Consider the following 26,544-nt stretch of genomic DNA (forward strand, 5'->3'; position numbering starts at 1 on the left):
GTAAAGCAAGACCAGCCAAAACTTGACAAATTTCCCATTTGACTTGACTAATTTGAAGATTTATTTATGCATCAGCAAACAAAGGAAAAGAAAATCCAGAGAAACGCAAATAGATTTGCCCTTGTCGCAGTCAAAATGGGTCTTAAATTGTTACTGCGAGTAAGCAAAGCAGGACAGGTATTATCCTTAGCGAATATCCTAGTCATATATTATGCGCATATATATGTGTAATTTATGACGCGGCAGGGAAATATCATTACTATTATGCCGTCAGTAGTATATACTTTAGTGATTATATTTTATTCAGCAAATTTATTCATTGCACTTGTAATCGTTTTTTATTGTTCGGCAGTAAATTCCCATTGGTCTGTGTAAATTGGCTTAAATTAAATATTGATGCCCCACTGGGCGCTGCTATCACAATATGTATTAACCAGGGATTTCATGAATATAGTAATCGTATTAATTCCAATTGATTGATGCAATTAACGCACAAACTTCTGTACACGTGTCGTATGCGCAATATGTGTGTGAACACTATATTCGTTAACTCGTCAACGCAATTAAGATTAGTTTAATACTCGAGGAAACTCATTATTATCTGGCAATCGGCTCGTTTCCATTTAGCATGTATTTTAATCCCATTATCAAAGCACGTGAACACATGTCGTATACTTAATTTTTTTTGTACTGCACTTCTACGCAATTAATGCTGAAGACATGAAATATTTTTATTTGTTTTACAAGTTTTTGATTAATTATGATTGTTATTAGACTGCAAAAAAAAAAAAACGGAGGCAGTGGCAAAACAACTGGCAAATGTAATTACAAGACAAATTTACAAGGAAATTCCTGGGCGGCAGGATACTTTCTTTCCCATCTCGGCGAATGCTGCCCTTTTTGACAGTTAATTTATGTGGAAAGTTACAAGTGCGCCTCCGGCGGTGAACTTTGAGTTTGAGTTTTTCCTTTGCCACGGCTTGGGTCACCTTAAAAACGAACTCGCGCACACAGCTGAATAAGAATACTAATACAAATACACACGCCGTGGCAAAAACAACAAGTGAGTCAAAGGTCAGGCGGCTTCTGTTTTCCTGGCAATATCTAAACAAGCCCCAAAAAGGAAAAGGAAGCGAGAGTAGTCCCCAACACAAATGTAGGCAACACTTTTCTCCAAGGATGAAGGAGGTTCCGCTTTTGTTCTTTCTTATCCGCCGATGCGAAGCAAAAACAAAAATCGAGAAATGGGTTCTTCAAAAAATTATACGCATCTCTCAGTTTCACTCCCGCTGCGAGATTTACGATGGGTCAGTGGAAAGTTTTATTGTTTTCCCAGCTAACCCCAATCAAAGAGGTTTCGTGGAGCCAGAGCGGCAGGATTGATTGCTTCATTAAACCGGCGCCAAGTGTTCATGTGTATCGCCAATGGCAACAGCTAATCAAATTTTATATATGATCCCATATCATCACGAAATGAAGGCATATTTTGGCATTGTTTGCCAAAACAAAAAAGCAATAAATTAACTATAAATTACACTATCTGCTGCGTACCAACCATATTTTATTTATGAACAAATTAAAAATTTACAAAAGAGCAGCACAGAATAGATAGCTAAAGATATAGATAGTTAATCATTTATAAGATTTTCTGCAGACTCGTTTTCATAATTTTTTAGCCACATTTTCAACTTATTCAATACCAATATGCTGCAGTTATAAAATCCCCAATCTGTATGCTCAAATGTACATCTATAAAATATTATGGGAACAAAGTAAATGTAATGCAAATTGAGTTCGGAAATATCTGTCCAGAAACCAGGGGAAAAATATCTCACAGTTTTTTTTTTTGGTGGGTTTCTGTTGCCAAGGCAAGGTCGCCTAACTTTGCTGGATTTTTTTTTATGGCATGCACACGTCAGCAGTAAATGGCAAGAACAACGATATCAGGGTTTCACTGGCGCCTTAGAAAATTTTCCTGGCCAAAAAGAAAATGTATATATGTATATGTATTTATTATTAGCTATGACTTTTGTGCGTGTGTGCGGCATGAGTCACAGCCATTTCCAAGAGGGGTCTAGGCGCAGTTATAAAAACCCAATGCGATAATTGTTAGGGAAAATTCTTTCCCTCTTTTTCCTTTTGCCCGTTATCGTTGTTGTTGTTGTTGTTGTTTTTCTTGTGGCCGGTGCGTGTGGCAGGACTAGCATAAAATGGCCAAAACAGCGAGGTGGAGTAAAGTGGAAGCTAACGTACATATATACAGGGGTAAACAATTTTTATTGCCCTGCCTGAGTAAACGAAAGTGGCGTTGTCAGCAGCACCAGCAGAAAAATAAAGGCAACCAGAAAAGATTTTGGCCCGGAATCAGGGCCACTCAAATTGGTAGCATTAATCGACAAGGGGAAAATTTCGAGAAGACTTGAGACAGTTAAGAAAGCAGAAGCTATGTTAAAAAAATACTCTCAATATTGGAATAAAATGAAGCCAAAAAAGTGTTTTCTTTTATGACCAGCATAAAAAAATGAAAGACTTTTATTTGCAAGCATAGTAAGTATTTGACCATTCACGATAATCTAAACCCATCAATTACGTTCGTTTCTAAGATTTATCGTGCTCTCTTTAAATTAAAACAAATTGCAAAAGTCAAAGTCAAGGCAAGAAATACGATAATCATGATTGACATGGTAACAAGATCTCAACCCACGTCGTTCCCACCGCCCCACAGACCAATTTCATCCGGCATTTATAACGAATGCAAATGCAATAAAAAAGCGCCGCCGAGGCGATCCAGAAAACTGTTTGCACGCCAATTTAATTTATTAATTCAGCCAAGGAGCCTAGAAAACAGGCGCAACCAAACAAAACAAAAAGCTACAAATAATACAAATAAATATATACGTAAATAAGATGAGACCAAAGCAAATCTCTTTGCATTTCATTTATCTTTGTGGGCGTGCTTTTTATATGAAGATATTTTTTGATGCTTTTTTCAATAAGACTGTAGATTTGATTAAATGGCGTGTAGAAAAACCTACAGACGTTTTTGCGGCTAACTTGATTGTTTATAAAAAAAAAAGAAGAAGGAAGGCATCTTAAAACGGCATCATATTTTTAGAATATTCCGAGAATATTGTACAAATTTTTCTCATGAAAATTAACGAAAAATTTCGAAAGACGAACCGAAGTTTTTCCCCCGCAGATTATTCAGTCTTAAGTGATACTCATAATATCAGCTTTCCTCCATTTCTTCGTTTTCCCATTTTCCCTTAAGCCTTCAAAAGGACATAAGCGCCGCGGAATTGTGCTTTTAATGATGGCGATGACGGCCCCCAACGACGTTTATTGTAAATGATGCACAAACGCCGCTTTAGGGGAATGGCCGCACCATTCAGCGTCGTCCTTTTGCAATCCTCCCCCCCCCCCTCCTCTTTGCCCTAGTCCAAAATTTGCACTGCACTCGGAGGCAAGTTTATGGCAATCTCTTCAAGCCCTAAATTCCATTTGGCCCAAATTAACGTTAAGCATAAATTTGAACCAACAAACGGGCGGAAACTACGGGTAACAATAAATAAAAGAGGGAAAAACAGCTTATTTCGTTCTGCAGCTGCTTGCAAGTGCGATTTGCATTAACAATTCCATTAAGAACAGAAACAGTCAAAGGATAAACAGAGCTCCCAACTCGACGAGCTGCACAATCCTTTCTTGAAAGAATGAAAACGGCAACAAAAAAGTTGACAAAACAAAATGTGTTGCACGAAAAATAAAGTCTTTGCTTAAAGCCTACGGAGTTGACGACGAAATAACGAGATTTGTTTCTTTTCTAAAACTTATTTCAACTATTATATTTTAATATAATAAAGTCATGATCTCAGTAGTCCCCCAAAACCTCCTCTACCATAAATGAATATAAATCGGTTTTGGCCCACTCTGTCATGAAAATAACTTACTTAACCTAAGCCAACAGAATGATTCATACTCAGGATTCCATATACTCGCATTTCAAGGGGTTTTACAAAACCATTTATAACGAGCGAAATGAGTAAGTGCAGAAGGCCACTTGTGGGGGGTATTTTCCCAGTTGTTGCCGCTTCATATCAGGCAATTTTGGTAAATTTACATTTGCTGACAACTGAAAGTCATTTGGCTGCGAGAAAGCTCATAAAAATCGGGGGCAAAATAACAACAACACCATTTCAATGTCGTCATCGCCAAACATTATCAAAACTGTGGAATAACAGAGAACAACAAACTAAGTCTAAGGTGACAGACAATAAAGAAAAAGTCGTTAAACAATTTGATACGGCCTGGCCTTGAAGAGCTAGCTGAAACATTAACGAAATGAACGTGAAGTGCCAGAGAAACGCGGTCGAAAAGAGACACCAACTTTTGGCCAACAAAAACCGGCTCTATGACATCAAATTTCTCGCTTCACTGTTTGCTTTTTGATTTTTCTTTTTCTGCTGCTTTCTCAGCCTGAAATAAATGCAAATTTGGGAGTACAACAGAAATGGTTAAAAGATAAGCTATGACAATGACGGCCGACTGTAACCACCGCCTGGGGCGACTCACCCAGAAATGAACTTCCAATTTCGAGTGAAATTCCATTATGTAATGGGCTGGGGCCTCGAGCGAAAAGAGCAGGTGATGGGCAATAAACCGTAGCCCGGTGGGCAAACTACACCTGAACCAAAAGGCCGGGCGAAAAAAAAGGAGAGTTCAACAAACTGGATTACTTTTCGAGCAGAATTTGGCTTTGGGTTGGTAGAAAGTTCAAAACTTATTTTCCCACAAGTTGGCATTATAGTCGAATTTTTATTCAACCTAATTGATGTATGGTTCAGTTGAACTTCGGTAATCACAGCTATTACAACTTCAAACTAGCTTAATTTAAATTTCCGAGTTATTTTATACATATCTGTAACTTGTGGCATTGAATTGAGTCTAGACAGTTTTTTGAATGACGCAATCGCAATTCTGCAAATTGCACCGCAATCTATCTGATTTATGCAACCTTATACATAAGTGAAGGCAACTTTATGCCCAAGGCAAACTTTATTCAGAATTGTATGGGCCGGGAGGATTTTTAACCCACCAACGCCGACTTAACAGGTCAATCATCCCTGGACTGCGCCACACACACACACCCACTCACCATCTGCCAGCTTGCCAGCCAGCCATCAATCAATCAATCAATTGCAGTTTACACATTGACATGCAATCCACAATGCGGCATCTGGTCCAATCAAAAGGGGCGTGATCTATGGGTAATATATGGCAGAGAAAACATTATGTTGCATACAACATGGTCGCTCGCTCTGGGTTTGATTAATTCCAATGGAACAGCCCGGCACAGCGCGGCCCCGAGGCAAATAAAAATAAATTTAGTGCCAAAAGTAATTGTGCCCAAAGGACACGAAAAAAAAAGGCAAAGCCCAGAAAGCAGAAATGGCAACAGGAACAACAAAAGCACAGAGCGCAGCAAAAATAATTACAAGTCATGAACACAGATAGCTAAAATGACGCGACGGAAAAGGCTACAAAAATTTCCGACAATGCTCACAGATCCTGCGGCGGCAAAAAGAGATGGATGCACTGCGCCTAACTCCCTCGCACTTGTGGGCACAACTTTTGTGTTAGCACAGAAAAAGTTTCCGAGTGTTTGGGCACTGAAAAAAATATGTTACCCAGCTTTGGCTTTAATTATGAAGGAGTTTTAATTAAAACACATTCGCATTTGAAACATCGTTGACTCCGAAAATAAAATTTTTGCAATCCTAAAACTTCGAAATTTCCCTTTTCTTCATTATTTTTCTGTGTACCTTTGTGTGGGGGAAACTTATCTAACCCGAGGCTTTTTGGCAGCCGGAGATGTTAGGAAAACTAATTAATAGCGCGTTTCATTTGGTGCCAGTCCAAAAGACCAAGCCAAATGTGTTGCCATCCTGTTTCACAGCTATCTTACTCGCTCACATTGTATATGACAAATAATGTTGAAATTAAATGATATGCCTGCAGCGATAAGTGAGTGTTGTGTTCTATCTACTTTTATGGGATAATGCCGGGAAGTCGTAATCTCCAGCCAAATCCGAAGCCACATTAGTGCCGAAAGACCAGAGTAATTCAGGAAAAGGGGCGGGCGGAAGGGGGCAGGGTAGCATCGATTTGGCTGACCAGTAATGCGATTGTCTGCGCGGATATTGAAGGGCATGGGTTACCAGCTTGGGGCTACGCCCACTCATGTGAAATCACCGCCCAGTTAAGCGCGGGCGATTCAAATAAATTGGCCAACTTAACTAGAAAATAGCAGCAGTGAATAGATTTCACAAACTCGCCAAGAGAATCGATTTAAAATACATTTAATAGTTAATCTTCTCGTAACACATTGCGTATAAGTGATATTTAGTTAGAAGTAAGGAAGCAACATGGCGTACGGGCACATTAAAAAAAGGGTGGTAACCCTGTTAAAGATTTACACGTGCTTAATTGTGTTATTTTCATATCTTTACACACCATTTGGAAGGAATGAGAAGAAGAGGTAAGGGTGGATTACGATAAGAGCCGAGGTGAGTTTTCAGTTGTAAGTTTTGCTCAGATCATTTATTTAATTCTTTTGTACATTGCTTTAGTGTATGCCAGTGTATGCGGTGACAAAATGACAATTCAAAGGTCCAAGGAAGAGAGAAAGAAACGGCCGACGTGAGAGAGAATGGTCCGCAAGAGAGAGAGTCGTGCGCAGGGAGCGCCAAAATACTGTAGCCTAACCCAAGGGGTGCGTGTTGGTGTCAGTGTCTGCGGGTGTGCCTGTGTGTGAGTGAGTGCGGCTTTTGATTTGCCACAGCTGCGACGCAGGCAGCGCTGCCTGAATCCTGTGACCCTTGGGAGCTCTGCTGTCGGCCGACTGCGCTGCCTGTCGCCGCGTCGCTGTTAAAAATAGCAAGTGAAATGGATTAGTTGCCTAAGCCCCAAAGCGAAAGGAAGGAAGAGCAGTACAAAAAGGAAACGCAAAACGACATAACGGAAAGAAGAAAGAGCGAAGTGCGGCGCATGTGTGTGTCTATGTGTCTGCGCCCCTTTGTGCATGTGTGCGTGCGGGACTTGTTTTTGCCATTTTTGTTTCACTCATTTCGGATTTCTTCGCTTCTTTTTTGTTATTTGGAGCTCCCATGTTTGTGTGTTTGTTGTGTACAGTTCTGTTTGACATTGTGACCGACTGAAAATGACGACGACGATGATGATGCTGTTGCTGCTGTCTCCCTCTTAGCCTCTCTCCTCTCCCACTTTCGTCCTCGTCACCCCTTCACCACTTTACCCGTCACCGCACTGCTCGCACATGTGTGTCATGTGAATGAATTTTACAACATGGTAACGGCATTTCAGCAGGCCCAAATCCAAATCCTTTAAGGCCGCCATCGAAATGAACGTATGCAAAGCAACAATAAAATATGACGTAAGCCGCAAAAACCAAAAGCTACTCTCTTATTAGTGCACTGAAAAAAACTGTTGAACTGATAGTCCTTTTAGAAAAATTTGAAAATTAACATGTTTTTTAAATAATTTTCCAACAATTATAAAAATCTAGGGGCTCGCCAAAACAGCTTTAGTACGTATTTTTCAACCTATTTTCATTCAACGTTCTAAAAATGTCTACTCCTCAAAAATGTTTATCAATTTCAAGTATATTATATTAAATTTAGTATTCTTTTCAACTGTAAATCGCTAGATAATCCCTACCATTTGTATCCCTTAGTGTAGCCACGCTCATAACTTCCTTTTACTAAAAGACGCTGACACGACACACACATCATGTTTTGACCACACGACCCACTCTCCAATGGGCCACCTTGTTGTTCACTTTTTTGTATTTTACGCACAAAGAACTCGAAGGAAAGGCAGGAAGGAAGTCGACACAGGCATGTCCCTGCTGTTGCCACGCCCCCAGAAAGGAAACGCCTTGGACAAATTGTCCCACAGGTCGGAAGGGGGATGGGCGGTGGCTAAAGCCACAACAACACACAAGGAGCACAAAAAAAAAATACTTAAAAGATAACTTTTATATAAAAACAAGAAAGGTATGGGAGTACAAGCAATGTTACTGTAAAAAATGTATGCCTTTTATGGGGCTCCTTGTGGTTTCGGGGATAATGAGGCGTATACGCAATGCGGGATAGAATGTGATTTAAAGCGATGATGCAGGGTAGCAGGATGTAAGTCTGATTAGCGGTTTAACATGAAATTAGGATATACTTTTCACGTCAGCTTAACGCTTAACGCTTTTTCTTTAATCTCCTTTTTATATACTTAACCACTGACCACTTGACCATAGCTACTCAACGAAATACCCTTGAACAATTCTTTAATATTGTGGACGCATAAAAGCATCCCATGGTCAGTCCAAAATTGCTCGAGGGCAGAGCTCGTAAAAGCCTTCCCAACAAGGCTGCACAGCAGGACGATTTTGTGGCTACGAGAAGGAGGAGGAGTAGGACGATGAAACGGATATGGCTTGTTGCCCGAGGATAAGAGAACTGCAAAAGCACGGCGCTCAGCAATTAATTAATTCTCGGTAGGAGTTTATCATATCATCATTGGATGGCATTTAATATTCAAATGCAATCTAATTAGCCGCTCAAAATGGTTCTCCAGAAATTGCCAGTGACATCTCAAGGCCATTGGCAACCGCAGCGCGACATTCGGACTTAATTGCAAGCACAGTGGGACGGTGCAGTACAAGTACAACAATGAAGACAGACATCAACACCCGTCGCCTGAATGCAATTCGCAATTTAATTTTATTATACAATCGCAGTCGCAGCTCCCACGACCCACAACTCTTAAACCAGTATCCCCCAAAGTGCACGGGCAAAGTGTGCGCAATTCACCAAGCGGATTGGGGGAATGGATGGATGGGGTTTTTGGGTGTTGCATAGCCAAAAGATACCAGAAAGAAATTTCCCTCGCATCGTGTCGAGGGTGGTGAGATGTTGAAGCTTTTGTGGGGCAATCAATGGATGTTAAGGGAATATAGGGGCGCATTAAACAGGAGGCAATGATACCCTGGAAAAGGTTTCCCCAAGGAGCACAGTGTGGGAGAGTAGTAAAGTAATATCCATTAAAAATACTACACTGCTCAAAAAACTACAAATCTTAAACTGATTAAGTGTCTAAAAGTAGGCGATAACAGAACATATCCTTTAGCTTACTATTTGATATCTATTATATTCAAACTTTATATCCAGTGCAAATCCATGAATACCACCATTTTAACCGAGTAATATCATCAAAAGTGAACTCGACATTGCAGCTTTCCATTCATTCAGAAGAAAGACGTTCCGCGCAGCCAACTAGCACTTTGTTCCGCAGCTACAAGATGAAAATGGAAGACGTCAGCGTGGAAAAGCGAGTGAGGAAAACTAACAGGAAAAGCGGAGTTTTGTTGTGCGGTGTGCGTAGCAGCAGAAGCAACTGGCGACTGCACACTGAGAGGTTATGCCAGCAATTGAATCAGCCACAGAACCATAAGAAATACCCGCACTTTCGTCTCTTTCTTCTGACTGCTTCTAACGCTTCTATCCTTCAGATTGCCGTTATGCGGTTTAGTTAACGGAGCTCATGTTTTTGTTGCTGTCTCCTTCGTAGCTTCTTATTACCCGCAGTGCAGAAAATAAAAATATATATATATAAAATAGAGAAGGAGAAAAAGCAACAGGAACAGCAAGATAACCGAGATGGAGATGGTGTGGCAAAAGGCAAAGTGCAAAAGTTGAAATTACGTCAAATGAAATTATGTGCACGCCTTGGAGTATGCAACGGAATTTTCCAGGATTTTTCGCTCACAGTTTCCTCGCACAGTATCCCTTAAATAAGAGATAGGGTTTTACAGTTTATTTAATTTTAAACTGTGACATTCTATAGTTAGTTCTTTATATAGTTCTTTTATATTTACATTTCCTTTGCAGGGACTCTTTCATAAATCATAGGTTTGTCTTATACCTTTATATGGTGTTGAGTATCTTTCCTTTGCCTTGCTAATGACCAGACGCATTTCACCCCTTTGCAATGCTTTTTATTTGCTTTGGGTTAACAATGTCAAGCCCATTTGTCAGTGACTTGCAGGAGTTGATGATGATGCCACTGGGTAAGAATTTTTTCGCATTCTTCTTGTCTCTTTGGAAACCACTGAGTTGGGGCCCCCGAGGAGATTGGCAGTCTCTGGGAGCCCGGATTCCTGACCAACTGGGCTAGGCCACTGTTGCTTTTCCGTTCATAAGGACGGCTATGCTGTATTCCTTCTCTTTTTCGAGATATTCATTGGTTTGCCACGCTTCCGTTCTCGTCCAGCTATCCTGCTGCAGTTCCTCCCCTTTGACAACAGTAATTACTCGGCACCTTTTCGTTGATTGCAATTCCTTTGCCCCTTTCCTATATACACACTTTTTATACACTTTTGCTCAGCCAGCAACTGTGAAGGGAAGATGCAAATTTTGTGCACTTGGCAAGAAAATTCCGTGAACAAGTTAATTAGAGGTACATAGTTTGTGAAATGGCGAAGGGCGCCAATCAGGGTTCAAATAAAATTACGCGAAACTAGTTCATGTGCACCAGTTTAAATACAATATAACATGAGTTGAGCATATAAATGATTGAATTGCCTGACAAGCTATCTTAAAAGTTATTTATTCTTCAACAATCGAAAGCAACAGCTGTGATAAGGACTGATTTATTCACATCATTTATAACATCCATTTGAAACCATTTGAATTGCACTCAAACAAAACCAGGTTGCACAATTAATTGTTTTGAGCCATCTAAACGAACGAAAGAACGAACACGTAACCAAGCTCTAGAAGTTCATTTAATTAAAGGTAAAACCGTTCGACGCAGCCATTAATATTTATGGTTTCAACGTTTTCACTCTTTCTTTCTTTTTTTTTCAGTACTCACGCTTGGTTAACTGGCATTTCTTCGTCTTTGTGAGCCAACTTAAAAAAAGGAAATTGGAGATGAAGCGAAGCGCATGGAATTTAAATGTGAGAATATAAGTTTTTCACGTTTCGTTTTATTTTCGTTTTTATTTTATTTTTGTCTCGCAGCAAAACAAGAAAAAAGAGGAGCGAGAAAATATGAAAATCGTATCGTAAGAAGCCTGGGTCAACCTTGCCAATGGGAAACACTTTCAACCCTTTTTTCGCTCTTTTCGTGGTTAAGGGAACAATGGACCTCCAAACCAAACCACCCACATCGTATTACTGGGTCAGGTTTTCCTCGGGCTACCCATTTTATATTTTTCCCTGCCACTCGTTAAATGCCCAGCAGAAATAATTTTTTTTTTTTGTTTTTGTTTTTTGTTTTTGTCTTGCCACTGCAGCAGCATTAAATACACATATAATTTGGCAAAAAACAAAAAGGAAGGCAGGTGGGCGTGGTCACGAGCCAGGCGTATCTGATGTTTTGGGAGTACATAAAAGTAGGCGAATGAACTCTTTCCGCAAAAGGAAGTAAATCCCACCCAAAAAAAAAAGGGTCAAGCCACATGTATTAAAGGACTTTCATGTCGGCATACCCTTTGGGCTAAGACCGAATCAGAATTAATTTGGTATTATACCAGCATTTACTTTGTTCAAATTACACACAATTTTTTTTTCAAACTGATTTTATGTAAAAAAGATAAATTAAATAAAGTATAACTTATTACCAAACAAATTAATTTATTTTGCCACAACAATAGAGAAAATTGTTATATTTTTGTTTAGAATATTTAACAAAAAAAAATTTCCAAAAATTTAATTACTTTTTGGGGATTACAAGTAGGTTTTATAGCCTATGAAAATGTTGTTGTACGACAAATTCTAAATTAATTTTGCTGGCTTAACAAAATCTACGCCCACTTTCGTGTGTGTGTGTGTGCTCTTTGTCCAGTTTGTATGGCCCCCATGGGTCATATTGAAATCCAACCACCCCCAACCAAAACGCCCACTGCTCACAACACACCTCTGAGCCGAAACTCATCCGACGTGCCATGAAATTTGTTTTCAATTAACAAATTGTTTTGCAGCGCCGACAAAAATCGATAGAGCTAAGCCTTTTCCTAACGCCAGCCGTTTCATTTTCTTCTAATTTGAGCTTGGGCATATAAAAATTTATGAACTTCAGCAAATTTGATTCCACACCAAAGTTATCTTGCATTTCTACACTTTAAAAAACTTCTATATGATGGGTATACATATAATATTAAATATTTAAGAGCTAAAGTTCTTAGTCAAATTCTTAATCTTACTGCTCTGTACATAAATTCCTCGCATTTTGTCTGCTTCGGATGTGGAAAATGCAGGAAACGGGATGCAGGATGCAGGATGCAGGCATCCTGTTCCTTTGTGCATTGCAAATTTCTACATGGTCAGAGAAGCCTGAAGAAAACGAAACTTTAGCCCTGCGAATCAAAAAGTTTTCAAGTTGTTGAGAGAGCATCTTGGCGGACGAGTTTCAAATGTTAACACGACAATGACGATTCGAAAAAGAAACTTTCCACATCCGAGATGATTTGAGATAAAGTGCCCCTACCACTCAGTCAAGTTCACGTTGATAGCAGATATTACACGTACTGGATATTCATTAGGTTCGGCAAAAATGGCTTCTCCTTGTGAATCAATAAATCAAATTGTCGGCTGACAGCTAACAAAAAAAATATATATATGTACTCATATATAAGCCGGTAAGATTTGTGACTCACCAGACAAAGTTGAGATACGAGAAAAATACAAGACGAGGCCAACAAGAATAAAAACTCCTACATCGCAATCGATGAAAAAAAAAAAAGCTGAATTTGGCAAGCCATCAAAATAATAGATAGTCAGACAAATAAGTAAACATAAATAAAAGCAGGGAACAAGTGAAAAAAATAGATAAATACATAAATTGAATTCATGACTGACAAATACTGAATACTGCAAGGGGGCGTGGCACTGCAGTGTGGTGTCATCAAACTCTGTTGGCAGAAAAGAAGGCTGACATGAAGCCAACAAATAGGCGAAAAGCTGAAGTCGCACCAACAGCTACCCTGTAAATATTCACAATTCATCCTGGCTCTTATAAATTGTTGTTACTTTGTTGTTTAATAGTCGTTTGAAATAGTTTACTTTTCTAATAAATTTGTTTCCAGAAGTTGCTAGTAAATTCCATGCAACCCAATATACCCTATGAAGAACAATGCTGCGGGCATTTTTACCACATGAGGGCTTGAGAACAACAAGGCAAACAAAAGCCATGTGATAGAGCACAACAAGGTGAAAAGGCAAAGACTTTGAAAAAAAAAATGGTTACATGTGAATGCGGCGAGTATACGTCACTCAAGGGCTGAACTTTTAATTGCATTCGAACATTTCAGACGGATTTGCTCCACAGCGGCGGTCCGCAGACAGGCACATGGGCACAAAGTCAAGTGCTGCCCACACACACCTTCGTTATCTATGCCAACCGATAGATAGACTATTATCAAGTGATAACACTGATGATTCATCAGTTACTTTGTACAGCTCATCGTTTTTAGTGCGTCTATGTCTAGTACATTTAAATACCGTTTAATAACTTATTAGAGTGAAAAGTAAATACGATTTTATCAAGTGTGGGTGCAAACTTGTAGAATAAGTAAATATAAAGTATTTGGTTGAAACGATTTTTTTTTACATACGTAAGCGCTTTGGAATGAAACTTCTGCACCATTAAGTCACAAAATCCGGATATATGACTCAGGATCTTCATAGTAAATTAACTTTATAATGGAAGACGACGTTGTTTTTTCTTTCAGTACATCGCCTATGATAAATTAGTGAGGCACTCGGCTGGTTGAAGGTAGGGAACAAAAGCGTAAGGTCGCTGGGTGACAACGATGACTCAATTCAAAGCCTACATTTCGAATCGGGGGAGGCGCGAACTCTCTGCATGTTCGACTCACATTAGAGGGGCGGCGATACAGCGATATTCGTTCAGCTCGTTCAGAATCGCTGACAGGAAGTGATGGGGAAAACTAAATGAAATGAAATGATACATGATAAACGGGCCATATTAAATGAAACTTTCACAGATGGATAATGCCTTCAAATTAAACACGCAACTGGCACGATATCGTGCTCTTTCTAGGGTCATCGTTTATAAATAAGCCAAACAAAAGATGCACGAATGCGGACTACTAAAATACTATATAGTTTTGGGATGTAGAAAAATTAATAGGTTCTTACTTTAAAATGAGCTTTAAAAACATACACAAAACTGGGCTTTCAACCCAAAAAAAAAAAAAAAAAAGCAACAAATGACTCGATAAATGCTGTATGAGATCATCAACGCCAAGATGCTTTTGTTATAAGTAACAAATAAAAGCGAAAAGTGAGAAAATAAGTGCCATAACTTGGTTTGAATTCATTTGTATGACTAGGCTGCAAAAAATATTCGAGTGAGACATTTGATACAAGTTTTCTATAGCATTCATAATCGATGCCACAACCAGTGCATTCACTCGATTTTACGTTCAACTATGTAGTTGTTTAATAGTCTCACAATATAATTAACGAGAAAGAGAACTTTTTATACAATTATTGCGCTATAAATATTCACTATCTCGTCAATTGTCCATATCCCATTTAGTTAAAGAGACTGTCTATTAATTAGATAGTATTTTTTTTAATGACAGCAAGATGAAAAGAGCCGAGTGACAAATAGAAATGAAAGCGACGATGATTAGAACAAATGGAGCACAACATATGTAGAAAGACTAGCAAATAGGCCTGACTACAAGATACTTTATATAGAGTAGTTTCTATGGAAGCTTATAAAGTTATAAAACAAAAATGTTCACTTGGAGCTGCGGCAGCCCAATATGCCCCACGTACCCTAGCGATAACAAATTAGTTTCTTTTTTGTTTTGCTTCTTTCGTTTGCCACGATCTTGTTTGGCTGAGTCTTTATCGCTCCCTCTGTTTCGCACTCTTCAAAACTCGAAATGTCGCAACAAACAAAGGGCACGAATTCATTAATAGAAAATGGGCGGAACTTCAAGGGGGCGGGTGGGTGTTTCAAAAAGGGGCGGAGGGTGGCGATGGGGACTTTAAAGGACATGGAAACGCGACCTTCGGCGATTTTTCAATGGTCGCCGCGAGGGAAAACGTAAACGTAGAGAGAGTAATTGCGGGAATTGCCGATAAAAAGAATGCTAAATGTTGAATAATTATAGCGTATTACTCACCTCAGCGTGTGGGAATGGAGCAATGCAGCTGTTTTTCGCGCTGGAAGCTGCGGGTCAGGAGCGCTGGAACACTGGAACCCGGACTGGAACTTCCAATGAACGTAAGGGCGTGGCAGGGCGGAGTCGCGTTTTTCGTTTATTTTTAATCATTTTTCGAATTTGTCGGGCCTTTAGATTGCATTTTTATGTGGTTAAAATTAAATCGCAGTTTGATTGATTGACATAATACGAAGTAGTAATATTTCTTTTGATTTTCTTTTCACTGAACGCGTTCGGTTAACTTGGGTGTTTTTTTTTTTTTTTTGCAGTTGTTGTTGCTCTTGTTTTTGTGGTGAAAACGTGCTGATTTGCGCTATTGCTGTTGTAGTTGCAGTTTTGGGTTTTCATTTTCCCATTTATTCGTTGCTCGTTCAAAAGATCAAAAGGTGAATTAACGAATTGAATAAGAAATAAACGTGCATGTAATGCAGGTCTGACATTTGCAGTTGGTAATTTCGTGTGATCAAAACAGAAATCGACCAATTCGCGTGACCAGTTCGTTTGGTGCATTAACAAATTTGCATTTCCTACTTAGAAGCGAAAGCATTTCTTCGTGTATCTTAATCACAATAATTGTCAAAAACTCATACACATTGCGTTTATTGTTATTAGTAACTATAATGATTTTGCATTTTCCGAATTGTACTACAAAACGTGTGTAGATAATGCAGATTATAGGCCTTGATGAGCATGCTACTTGGATGCTTGGATTCTATATGATTTGTTCGTTTTTCATTGTGAGTGCAGAAAAAGTTGAGTTGATTGGTTTGATTTTATTTGTTAAATTGGATTTTACAGCCGCATGCCAGATGTTATGTATGAGTAGTATAGTTTTGAATTTGCATTCCGATTGTTAGTTTTTCAGATGTGGATCGGTGGGAGGAAAGAAAGGAAAAATAAATTAGGTTAATTAGAAAGAAAAAGTATTACAAACTGTGTGTGTGCGGTGCGGTGTGAGTGTGAGAAATGAAATCATAGCTGAAACCGAAATCCATTAATTTCTGTTAACTTTTCTGGCGATTACAAAAAACGGAAATCAACAAAAGGAAACTAGTTTTTCCGGTAGATTAAACAACAAACGCAAAAACTTGTTCAATTGTTTGCGCAACAAAACAAAGAAAAAAACTGAATAATCAACTTTAAATTTAACTGTTTGCCGATTAATTTGAAGCTGTCTATATATGTGAGTGTGATTGAATTGTTTACCCCTTTAAAATCGGCATTCCATCATCAACTTCCTCAACTTCTCATGTTTTCGTTTCGCATTATCATCTCCATTGAGAATGTCCGAGTTAGCTATTTATCTAGGTTTATATTTGTATATATATATATGCGCTGTGTTTGTATAATTTATATATTTCATATGCATTCAATAAATATGAACATGTTAAGTAAATAGCATTATAGTAAATAGTCAATATAGTTATTATATCGCATAATAAACAATCTTTTTATCATAAATATTCAAAAGTGAACTAGAGATTTGTTGCATCTTTCTCTTCTTCATCGGTGTTGTGAGTGTGTGAGTGATGAGGCTACTTTTGTGTGAGTTTTCAACAGGAGAACTAAACTAGCTAAACGAACAAAAACTAAATGCATTTTCAAAGTCGGAAAAACGACGAGGAAATCAACAAGATTTTCTTTCACTTTTCCCTGCAAAGCATTTGCAATGAGTGTGTTTTGTGTGTGTTTTGAGTGGAGTAGTGTTGTTCCTTTCTTTTTATTACAATTCTCGTTTTTTTTTTTTGCTTCGCATTATAACAATAATCAATAAAATTTCATGTTTTCTTTGTTTGCAATTACGTGTCTTGTAGTTTTTGTGTTTCAACTCTCTTCGTATTGGTTTTATAAATTTTCAATTAGCAATTTGTTTACAAGTACTAAAGATTCTGGTAGCTATAACTTGAGTTTCATGTGTTTTTGGGATAGACTCTGGGGACTTGAGACTCTTGCTTACTAACCATACATGATTTCTCTATATATTATAATAGCTATAATTGGTGTAATCGAGCCCTAATTTCGTGTGCATTTCTTTTTTTTTTTTGTATCGGGGGTTCACTGGTTGCGGTCTCTTACAGTTTAAGTTTCGATTTTGTCTTCTGCAATTTCTCTGGGTGGGTTGCGCAACATCCTATGTATATAGATCGGGTCTGGATGAGATATATAATGTGTGTGTGTGTGGAGAGGTGTGTGTGTGGAGTGAATGTGGCGTGTAAGTAATTGCATTCGAGATTTACATGAAATAACTGCTAACATATGAGGCCGCTAAGATGCCCAGCACAGTGAGGCAGATCAGTATCATGATCTTCTTTCGTCGGGCTTTACTCTGGTACTTGAGCGCCTTCTTGGTGTCCTGAGTTGCCGTCTGCACATAGTCCATAGCGTGCTCCACATGGTACTCAATGCGATCGATCATCTCGCCCTGCGACTCCACCAGCATGGCCATGTCCATGAACATGTCGTGCAGCTCCTTGATCGATGTCTCCAGCTTCATGATGTCCTGGTGGCGGGCCTCAATGTCCGCCAGCGTCTGTTTGGCCTGCTGCGTCTCCATGATGATGCCCTGCGTGAACACAGACGAGTTGCCCTCCTCCAGCATCTTCTCCAGCTCATCGTCGTTGGTCGGTCGTCCGGTAATCTCCAGTTGACGCTGTATCCTTCCCTTGCAGCGCTCTCGGTAGTCGGTCTGCGTGCGATTGTACTCGGTCATCACTTCGACGAATTTCCGTGACAACGTCGAGTGCTGCGTCTTCCGAATTCTCAGATCCGCCGACGACTTATTCTGCTGCTCTTCCTGCTCGATGTTCTGCTCGATGCCCTTGAGCTTGCCGCGAACGCGATTGGCATTCTTCTTGATGTCGGCCATCAGATCCTCCAGCTCTTGCTTGGTCTTCTCGTCCGTTTGTGGGGCGGACAGGATGGCCGAGTGCTTCTTCTTTACCTCCTCGACGTTATCCTGCACCTTGTCGATCATCCCGCGGATCTCCTCCACCTGGGCGAAGAAGTCGTCCATGTAGGAATCATGGCCATCCACATTGACGGCCACCTCCGTCTCCTCCTCGTCATCGGATTGGGCGGCATGGAGAGCGGCTAATCTGTCTTTAGTCATCTTTGTGTCGGGGTATTATCCTGGTTTTTGAAGGGTGTGCGAGAAGATTATTCTCGATTTGATAATTGGGGAGTTTCGAATTTCTGGGACTATCCTTGTTTACGGTGCAGTTTTCAAAATTTGTTGGATTTTTTTAAATATTGTTTTTTATGCTTCGTTGTTATTTGGCTCTTTCCCTTGGCCAAGCTTTACGTAAGCCTTTGTTACGCGGTCTTCGCAGATTGCGTTTTTGCGATTAGCAGTTAAACGTTAAACACGCACACACACATAAACCACACGTGTAAACGCGCGCGGAGTTTTTCCTTTTTCTTTTTTTGCAGCCTTGCTTTTAACTTGTTTGCACGTTTTTCCACTTTTGCGAGAGACCTTTTATTGATTTTCCGCTTTTGGCTGGCAGCTCTCTCTTTGCTCGGTTTACTTTTAGTGTATAATTATAACTTAACTGGCACTTTGGCTGGCGTTTTGGTTAATATTATTATGCTTTTTTCGTGTGTGTGTCGTTTGGTGTGGTGTTATTTCGCTCACAAGAGAGACGGAGAGAGAGGCAAAGAGAGCTCGTGTTGCGGGCGGCGGCAGAGACGTCGACTGCGGCAGAGCACCTCTTCAATGCCAGCAGCTAAAAAGCTAAAGCTGCTGCTGAATTAATTTTTCTTTTTTCTGTTTTTTTCTCTCTTGTTATTTGTGACTCACACTGGTACCATATAATATTAATCTTTTACTCGGCGAATTTGTTTGTTTCACTTTCGCACTGGCACACGCACACACATACACAAACACGCACGCAGCAGTGGCAATAAACGATTTTCGGCAGTGGGAGAGGCTACCGAAAATCTCTTAAAATGGGCAAAAAATCGATTTCTGCGCAAAGCTCCAATTCTGCCGTCTGCTTTTGCTGCTGCTTCTTCGTCTTTCTCTGCTTTATCTACTTTGCTTCTTCTTATTCGCGGGGGGTGTTACGGTGGGCGTTATTTGTTCTTTCTCTCTCCTTTTCGCTTGCGTTTTATTTTCGTTTGTTGCGTACGCGTCGTCGGCGCCGATTCAGGGTGTGTGTTTGAGAGGGACGCACGACCACCTATCACGCTCTCGCACACTGGTTGTCTGGGTTCCACGATTTGTTGTTGTCACCAATCGTTTCACATGCACATTTCTTTGTATTTATCTGAGGCAAATGTGTTGACAATATTTTTTTGATTTTTTTCACAAAAAACCAAATATTGTTTCGCGATTTTCCCGGCGGCCAAGAGTTTTTTTTTGTGTGATTTCGATGCGAGCCGAAACGAAACACAGCACCTCGCGCGGGCAAACAATTTTCGAGTGTGACCGTGCCGTCACTACCAGAATATACCTTCCGGTTCGCAATGATTTCCTATTAAATAACTACATTGAGTAGCTAAAAATACCAGACTAAAAACAGGACTAAGCGGGGACACCAACCAATTCTCACAATTTCGATGATTCGCGAATCAAGTGATTATGTGGATGTATTTGGATGTGGATCTTAAGAGAAAGAGCTGGAGCTCCTGCAATCTCTTCCTGGTATATTATAAATTTTGGTATTTTATATTATTTATAGAACAGGATATTTCTCTTTATATAATTTAATTGATATCTGCTCATCTTCATTTTAAAAGCTAAGCGTGGAAAAGATAATATTTTGCTGATGTAATCAAGACTTTATTGTGCAAGCCTTATACGTTTGATTGTTAAAAAAAAAACAAACTGCAAGTGGTTTCTGTTTTCCCTTTTGCCCGGCATTTTCGTCTTTTCACTTTTGCAAAACGCGTATTGAAATGTGCTAAAAATGCCGCCACATAAGTTCCATTACGTCAGTCCCACACAACAGCAACAACAATCAGCACGGGTTTGTTTGTGGATCCCATTCGCACTGAGATACGTCATGCGCGAGAATTTTCATGAATGAATCGCGACCGGCACTTTTGTTAAAGCGAATCGCGAGCTGAAAAGGAACTGGGGAATAGGCCGCAAAATGCAATAATATATATGCTCGGCATTTATAAATAAATATAAAAATTAAGTAACACCAAGGGTAGTGAACTGTTACGAAACGTTGCCCAACACTGGTCCTATTGGAGCAATATTTAAAAATTCACTTCGTTCAATTAGAAATTTAAAGTTACGAAAATTACATGCTAATTCACATAGAAACTTGGAAGGAAATTATTACAATTAAATTTTCTAACGAATTTGATTTAATCGAGTAAGAAAAGTAAATAGTTTAAGCCATCTGTTTAGAATATACCTGTAAAGGATATTTACTATTGTTTGCTATATTTATGGGTTCTAAAAATACCGATTTTTAAGAAAGGTATTCTGGCATGGTTTCCCCAAATAAGACATTATATAGGATCTTTGGAACTCACCGGATATTTCGTCTGTAGCACGACTCCGCATATCTCGTCGCCGACGAGGAACTGCTCCCCGAGCATCGCCATACAAACGTTCTCCCAGGCCCGGTCGACCTTGTTCTTGCGTAGTCGTATCAACCACTGGCCGCCCTTGCTGTTCGCCGGGTCCTCCCACATCGGTATGATGCCCTGCTTGAAGAGGAGGAGCTCCCGGTAGGGCTTCAGGGCGGTGGGCCGGATGAGGTGCGAGTAGAGCGACCACCACTGCTGCACGCTGGCGCACCGGCCGACCATGTGCAGCGACTTGCTGTAGTCGGCGGCCGCGCGCTGCGTCTCCTTGCGAGAGAACCAGAGGCAGTATGTGTGCTGCAGCCGGTTCTCGCCGGGACCCACCTCCAGTGGTGGCAGGTTGTCCACATCTATCTGATTATCCACATCGCTGTCGTCGCTGTCGACAATATCTGGCCAGTTTTTCCTGTAACGCGAGTACATGACACACAAAATAGATTTTGATTAGTATGTCAAAGGCTGTATGTAGATCAAATTTGACATTTGGTTCACCAAATGACACAACCGCCGCACTTTCACATAACTATCACAAATTCTCGCAGCCAAATTAAGTTTAACAAAACAAAAACGATGAAGCTGTCTATACGCATGCTGGACCAACGCACCATCACTTTGGAGATGAACGAATCGCAGGAGGTGAGGGCTCTGAAGCAGAAATTGGGCAATTTACCCGAAGTCGCCATGCCCGCGGAGAACCTTCAGCTGATATACAGTGGCCGCATTATGGAGGATGCCATGCCCCTCAGTGAATATCGTATAGCCGAGGACAAGATCATTGTGTTGATGGGTAAGAAGAAGGTTGATAAGAGCTCGCCAGAGGAGAAGGTTGCCCCGACACCACCGTTGGCCGCTGGCCCAAATGTTTTGCGCACAGAGGATGTGGTGCCTTCACTAGCTCCCAATGATCAGTGGGTGAGCGATCTCATGTCAATGGGATATGGCGAAGAGGAGGTACGCTCAGCCCTCCGGGCGAGCTTTAATCATCCGGAAAGGGCTATAGAGTATTTGATTAATGGGATTCCTCAGGAGGTTGTTTCAGAGCAGGGATTAGCTGCAATCCCGAGCGTACAGACAAGTGATCAATTGCAGCAATTAATGGCAGATCTTAACATTACACGGATGCGTGAGATGATTAATCAGAATCCAGAACTAATACACAGACTAATGAACAGACTGGCTGAAACCGATCCGGCTACCTTCGAAGTCTTTCAGCGTAACCAGGAGGAGTTAATGAACATGATTTCAGGCGGCGCAAGTCGCACCCCGAACGAGATTGAACATTTACAGATTACTTTAACCGCCGAAGAAACCGCCGCCGTAGGGCGTTTGGAGGCACTGGGTTTCGAACGTGTGATGGCCGTTCAGGCCTATCTGGCCTGCGACAAGGACGAGCAGCTGGCCGCAGAGGTACTAATACGCCAGTCAGAAGAGGATCGAGACTAATAAAGCGATTCGGAGCACGTAAATGCACCCAGAACATAACCTAACAATTTTCCAAGTAAAGATGGTGCTGGCCCAGTTTTGTTGCTGGCTGGGATTGTGGTTGTGTGTGGCAGGCGGTGCGCGTGGGTGGCGGAGGTGCTCCACTTACGTCTCGTACTGCTTGTTGGCTACTTTCTCCATGCTCATCCTGGCAATTATGATGCTGACTGGTAGCTGATACTGGTGCTCTCCTGCTGACTGCTTGGCTGTTCCTGTGGCGCTGTTCCAACCTCTGGAACGAGTACCTGTGGATCCGGGTGTTTGCACTACTAGATTCTTTATGCTGCTGCTTCTTCTGGCGCAATTCTTCTTTTGCTCCTTGGCTGCGCGTGTGTGTGTTGTGTGTGTGTGTGTGTGTGGGCAAATGGGTTTTTGGTGGATTCTCTTATGGGCGATTTTTTGGGGCAGCCGCTTTTTCGGGGAGCGGTTCGCTACGGGTCCGCCGCTCTCTCTGGTAAACAATCGTATTTCCTGTGCCTTATCCTTTCCGGTTATCAGTGGGTTTGCTTATTTTTTGGCCGTTTAGTTTTGGTTCGCTCGACTTTAGTTTGACGTTTCTTTTTGTACACAACACAACATGCGTCCGATTAAGTTCCACTTGCTATCCACATTCCACGCGGCGCTGTCAAAATCGACCAGTGCTGTAGGTCGAAGAAGAATTTTGACATTGGCCAGCACTGCACGTAGTGCAGTTACATACCCTACTGAAGTGGGTATATATGTTTCATTAATTTCATTAATTTTTCAACTCGAGTTAAATTGATTAATTTCCGTTGTTTGTTAGGGAAATTAAGTGACTCAAATACCAACATTTATTTCAACTCCAATAATTATAAAAATTTACTTTATAATGTAATCAATAATAAAATGAATAATTACATAAATAGTAAACATATATTCCAAAATATTTTTTAAGAATGCAGCAACACCGCTGACACAACATACCCCACATTTGGTTACAGGGTATCAGAGTATCGAATTTTTGCTGTCATTCTTCAAAAATCAGTTTGTTTACGTTCACCTGCAAGCCGCATAATGGGAAAAAGTGAGAAAAAATCAAAGAAAAAGCATAAGGAGAAGCGCAGGGAACACAAGGAAAAGCACAAGTCAAAGAAATCCAAGAAACACAACCGAAAAAAGGAAGAATCTCCGCCGATAGCTTCACCAACACCAATACAGCCTGAAAGGGTCAACCAGGAGGAGGAGGATGACTTTGCCATACCAATAGGTCCGTAAGAGCCCCCCTGTATATATTTATTATTGCTGAACACTCTAAACCCACCCCAAAACCCAAGCACTGATGAATAGCAAATCACATGCCCCGGAAACTCCAGAGGAATACCAGCGCCGTCAGAGCCAGATCCGCAAAGAGGTGGACCCGGTGACGGGTCGCGTCCGGCTCATCAAAGGCGACAGTGAGGTGCTGGAAGAGATTGTGACCAAAGAGCGCCACCTGGAGATCAACAAGAAGGCCACCCGCGGTGATGGAGAGTTCTACGAAGCCAGATCTCTGGACGCCGCCAAGCGTCGCAAATAGCTAATTTACCAAAAATGCAAAAATATAATAAGCTATTTCATGACTTGTAGTAATAATTAATAACTGTCAGTTTAATTAAACAAAGGGCTAGCTAGCGACTATATGTACACGCGAAATCCGTGGAAATTTCTTTGGTGGCGCAGCTAGTACAACTGATGGAAGAAGGTAGTGCTGCCGTCCTGCCAGGCGGGATCATCGCTAACCTTCGCCCTGCACATCGGACAGGTCTGTTCGCGCTTGAACCAGGTCTGGACGCACTCATCACAGAAAATGTGGCCGCACTCCAACACAGTGGGTGTGTTGAAGGCGTCATGGCAGATTGGACACAGGGCACCCGCAGCATCCAGCTCGTCTTTGGTCGGCGGCCGCTCAGAGTCCTTGAATAAATGTGTATTAGAAATGTGTACATAACAATCAAGTCTCAGGCATTCATACAATATTTTTTCTGAAGGTCACAATGGCTTTCTTTAGCGACTTGCCGCGCTCCACCAGCTCAAATATCTTGGCACCCAGGTACATTGCGGAAAAGAGTCCTCCGGAAACCACCTCCAGGCCGGAGTAGGACTCGTATAGAAATAGGAGCCACTGGGTAATGGGTGTCATTGCCCGGTAGAACTGCGAAATGTACTCCACCAACACATAAAGCCTAGCCTGAAATGCGAAATCAATGTATATAAATGGAAATGTATATTACAAATGGGACTTTCCATTTTCCATTTGATAATGTAAGCTCTTAATTAAATTGAAATTATGAATATTTTTGAGTTGTTAATGCATGAACTAAGATTTCATCATTAGCGTTAATTTTATGCTTTGGCATTGGGAATTTATCGCACATTGATCCCTGTGGAAAGGAATTACTCACCCGCACTTTAAGTCTCATCAAGTGGTGCGGCAGCATGGTAATAATAAGTTTGACCAGCATTGTCAGCAGTTTGATAATGAGATCGCTCACAGCAATGTAGTACAGCAACATGCCCAGTGGGATCACATTTAGAGATTTGTACGTATCTTTGTACATGTTGGTCTTGATGGGTTCGGACGATGTTGTGGGGCTGTCGCCTTCCGAGCTAGTGTGAAAAGGCAGCGCTGTGACCTCTATGAAAACGGATTTTCTGGAAGGCGGCACAATCAGTCCAAACGGATCTGGCGGCGAAGTGGCCAAAAATAGACGCACTGTAACCACCACGGCAACGAGGAAAGTATCCCGCACCATCACGGCGTAGTTCTTCTGAGCTAGACGGGCTACCTGATTGCGTACTGATCGGTTAACATTATACATCACAGTCTGCAGCACCAGAAGATCCACAATGCCCAGCAGGTGGTCGTGTAAAAACTTGAAAAACAGTATAAAGATAAGCGGCAGATATCGCACAAAATGGCTGAGAATCTGGACCACCATGTCATCCGAGATGAGATGTTCATCCTCTGGATTATTCTCTGCTGGCTCTGGTGGATTGCCACCTCCACCTCCGTTCTCCACGTTGCCATCGCTTTCGTCAAGGTCTTGGCTCTCATTTGCTTCGCGTTCGTCGAAGGCCGCCGGATTGCTGTTTAGTCCTATGGCACTGGCATTGTGCCGTCCTCCGTTAAGGCTGTGATTGTGTCGCATCTCACCCTCACGCAGCGAGATACTTCTACCCATAGCTCCAGCTGAACTGGCTCCAGATACGGCCGAAACGCGCCCGTATCGCAGAGGGCTGACTGGCTCAGGCATTGATGGTTGCTGCTGGCCGAGCAGTATGTGCGAGTTGTCTACGGGATTGGCGGCTGGCTGAGGTCCTGGTGCCGCGGGGGCTGCAGTGGTTGCAGGTGGATATCTAAAATTGGAATGTGAGATGAAGGATCGGAGCGCCTCTGTCGACGAGGCAGTTGAAAGCGAAAAGACATCGTTGAGGTTGACACGCCAAAAGCCCATTTGTCGAACACCTGCCGCAGTTCCTGGCGATGCTCCTGGTCCACCTGCTGCTCCGGCGCTGGACGGCTCCTCGAGACTGCCACCGGTGTTGGCGCCCATACTACGGGACTGCTGAAGACGACGGTTCATCTGTGTGGTCACCCGCACCGGGGAACTGCTGTTGCTGGCTGGCGTGTACGAGCGCTGACGGGCCAAAAATGTGGATAGAATGTTACCATGACGGACATTACCACCACTAAGGCTGCTGCTCCGCGCCGTGGGAACGTGTTGGTGGTCCAGGTTTACGCTGGTGCTGGTCGATCCTCCAGAGACGACGCCTCCACCTCCGACGCCACCACCAGAGGTCACCGAAGATGAGGAGGCAGGCAGCAGGTAGTCGTGTTCCGCCGTCGTCGAGTCATTGTCGTCGCTCTCGATGTTGATAGACACACCGGTCGATCCAGCGCCATCCTGGGGTCCAGAACCTCCTCCTCCTCCACGATAGGGATCCTTGGGGCTGTTGTTCATTGTTCCACATCCAATCTCCAATGCTTGGAGCTGGCCTTTTTTCACATAGAACACCAATACGTCTAACAAAGTCTTCCGTATTTTGCCTCCGTTGTCAGCTGGTCACACCAAAATCTAGCTTAAAATGAACGCGGTTAAAACCGAATTAAACACTATTAATACACATATACAATACACTAACTATCTTGAATTCAAAAAAATAACGTTTTTTATTTATAATAAGATAAGATTTATTTAAGATGAAAAAACACCACAAACTCTTCAAAGATAATTTTCAAAACAATA

At 41.4% G+C, this 26,544-nt stretch overlaps 5 protein-coding genes across 11 annotated transcripts in view; 2 read left to right on the forward strand and 3 right to left on the reverse strand.

The window, feature by feature from the left end:
- Window positions 1-22,897, reverse strand: part of eIF4EHP (eukaryotic translation initiation factor 4E homologous protein) — a 45,884-nt gene extending 22,987 nt beyond the window's left edge. For 3 of the 4 annotated variants that reach the window (NM_176552.3, NM_001202346.2, NM_001202345.2), the window contains exons 1-2: window positions 22,407-22,897; window positions 20,762-21,221 (exon numbers count right to left, since the gene is read on the reverse strand). In NM_176552.3, the coding sequence (NP_788729.1) occupies window positions 20,762-21,221; window positions 22,407-22,444 (498 nt within the window). In that variant the 5' untranslated portion in view covers window positions 22,445-22,897. Of the gene's footprint in view, window positions 1-15,232; window positions 15,984-20,761; window positions 21,222-22,406 lie in introns of all 4 variants that reach the window. The other variant, NM_001170239.3, reaches the window with a different exon arrangement.
- On the reverse strand, window positions 15,537-19,700 carry Syx1A (Syntaxin 1A). Of its 3 annotated transcripts, NM_001202347.2 has the most exons (2): window positions 17,509-19,700; window positions 15,537-15,983 (listed from the first exon to the last, which is right to left on the reverse strand). In NM_001202347.2, the coding sequence occupies exons 1-2, from the start codon at window positions 18,378-18,380 to the stop codon at window positions 15,965-15,967; spliced, it is 891 nt and encodes a 296-aa protein (NP_001189276.1). In that variant the 5' UTR covers window positions 18,381-19,700; the 3' UTR covers window positions 15,537-15,964. The 3 variants fall into 3 exon arrangements, with proteins under 3 accessions (NP_001189276.1, NP_001303545.1, NP_524475.1); NM_001316616.1 differs by having other exon boundaries at window positions 15,537-19,700; NM_079751.5 differs by lacking the exon at window positions 15,537-15,983 and having other exon boundaries at window positions 17,316-19,700.
- Window positions 21,328-22,295, forward strand: CG10694 (uncharacterized protein). The gene has a single exon (NM_142955.3). It carries the CDS (start codon window positions 21,386-21,388, stop codon window positions 22,256-22,258), a length of 873 nt encoding a protein of 290 aa, NP_651212.1. The 5' UTR covers window positions 21,328-21,385; the 3' UTR covers window positions 22,259-22,295.
- Window positions 22,898-23,272: 375 nt separating the features above from the next.
- On the forward strand, window positions 23,273-23,947 carry CG18428 (uncharacterized protein). 2 transcript variants are annotated; one of them, NM_142956.3, is made up of 2 exons: window positions 23,273-23,525; window positions 23,593-23,947. In NM_142956.3, the coding sequence occupies exons 1-2, from the start codon at window positions 23,333-23,335 to the stop codon at window positions 23,832-23,834; spliced, it is 435 nt and encodes a 144-aa protein (NP_651213.1). In that variant the 5' UTR covers window positions 23,273-23,332; the 3' UTR covers window positions 23,835-23,947. The 2 variants fall into 2 exon arrangements, with proteins under 2 accessions (NP_651213.1, NP_001287496.1); NM_001300567.2 differs by having other exon boundaries at window positions 23,273-23,947.
- CG13605 (uncharacterized protein) lies at window positions 23,881-26,326 on the reverse strand. Its single transcript, NM_142957.3, has 3 exons — window positions 24,700-26,326; window positions 24,270-24,485; window positions 23,881-24,211 (listed from the first exon to the last, which is right to left on the reverse strand). The coding sequence occupies exons 1-3, from the start codon at window positions 26,257-26,259 to the stop codon at window positions 23,978-23,980; spliced, it is 2,010 nt and encodes a 669-aa protein (NP_651214.2). The 5' UTR covers window positions 26,260-26,326; the 3' UTR covers window positions 23,881-23,977.
- Between the last annotated feature and the right edge of the window lie 218 nt (window positions 26,327-26,544).

Source organism: Drosophila melanogaster, chromosome 3R, assembly GCF_000001215.4.
Source record: "Drosophila melanogaster chromosome 3R".
In the NCBI taxonomy this organism is placed as follows: domain Eukaryota; kingdom Metazoa; phylum Arthropoda; class Insecta; order Diptera; family Drosophilidae; genus Drosophila; species Drosophila melanogaster.

Bases quoted from the DNA above. Each gene is read 5' to 3' on its own strand.
- Syx1A (NM_001202347.2), bottom strand. From the start codon at position 18,380: ATGACTAAAGACAGATTAGCCGCTCTCCATGCCGCCCAATCCGATGAC.
- CG10694 (NM_142955.3), top strand. From the start codon at position 21,386: ATGAAGCTGTCTATACGCATGCTGGACCAACGCACCATCACTTTGGAG.
- CG18428 (NM_142956.3), top strand. From the start codon at position 23,333: ATGGGAAAAAGTGAGAAAAAATCAAAGAAAAAGCATAAGGAGAAGCGC. The intron at 23,526-23,592 runs GTCCGTAAGAGC...CCAAAACCCAAG, and splicing joins TGACTTTGCCATACCAATAG to CACTGATGAATAGCAAATCA.
- CG13605 (NM_142957.3), bottom strand. From the start codon at position 26,259: ATGAACAACAGCCCCAAGGATCCCTATCGTGGAGGAGGAGGAGGTTCT. The intron at 24,486-24,699 runs GTGAGTAATTCC...TTCGCATTTCAG, and splicing joins TGATGAGACTTAAAGTGCGG to GCTAGGCTTTATGTGTTGGT. The intron at 24,212-24,269 runs GTATGAATGCCT...CATTTATTCAAG, and splicing joins TGACCTTCAGAAAAAATATT to GACTCTGAGCGGCCGCCGAC.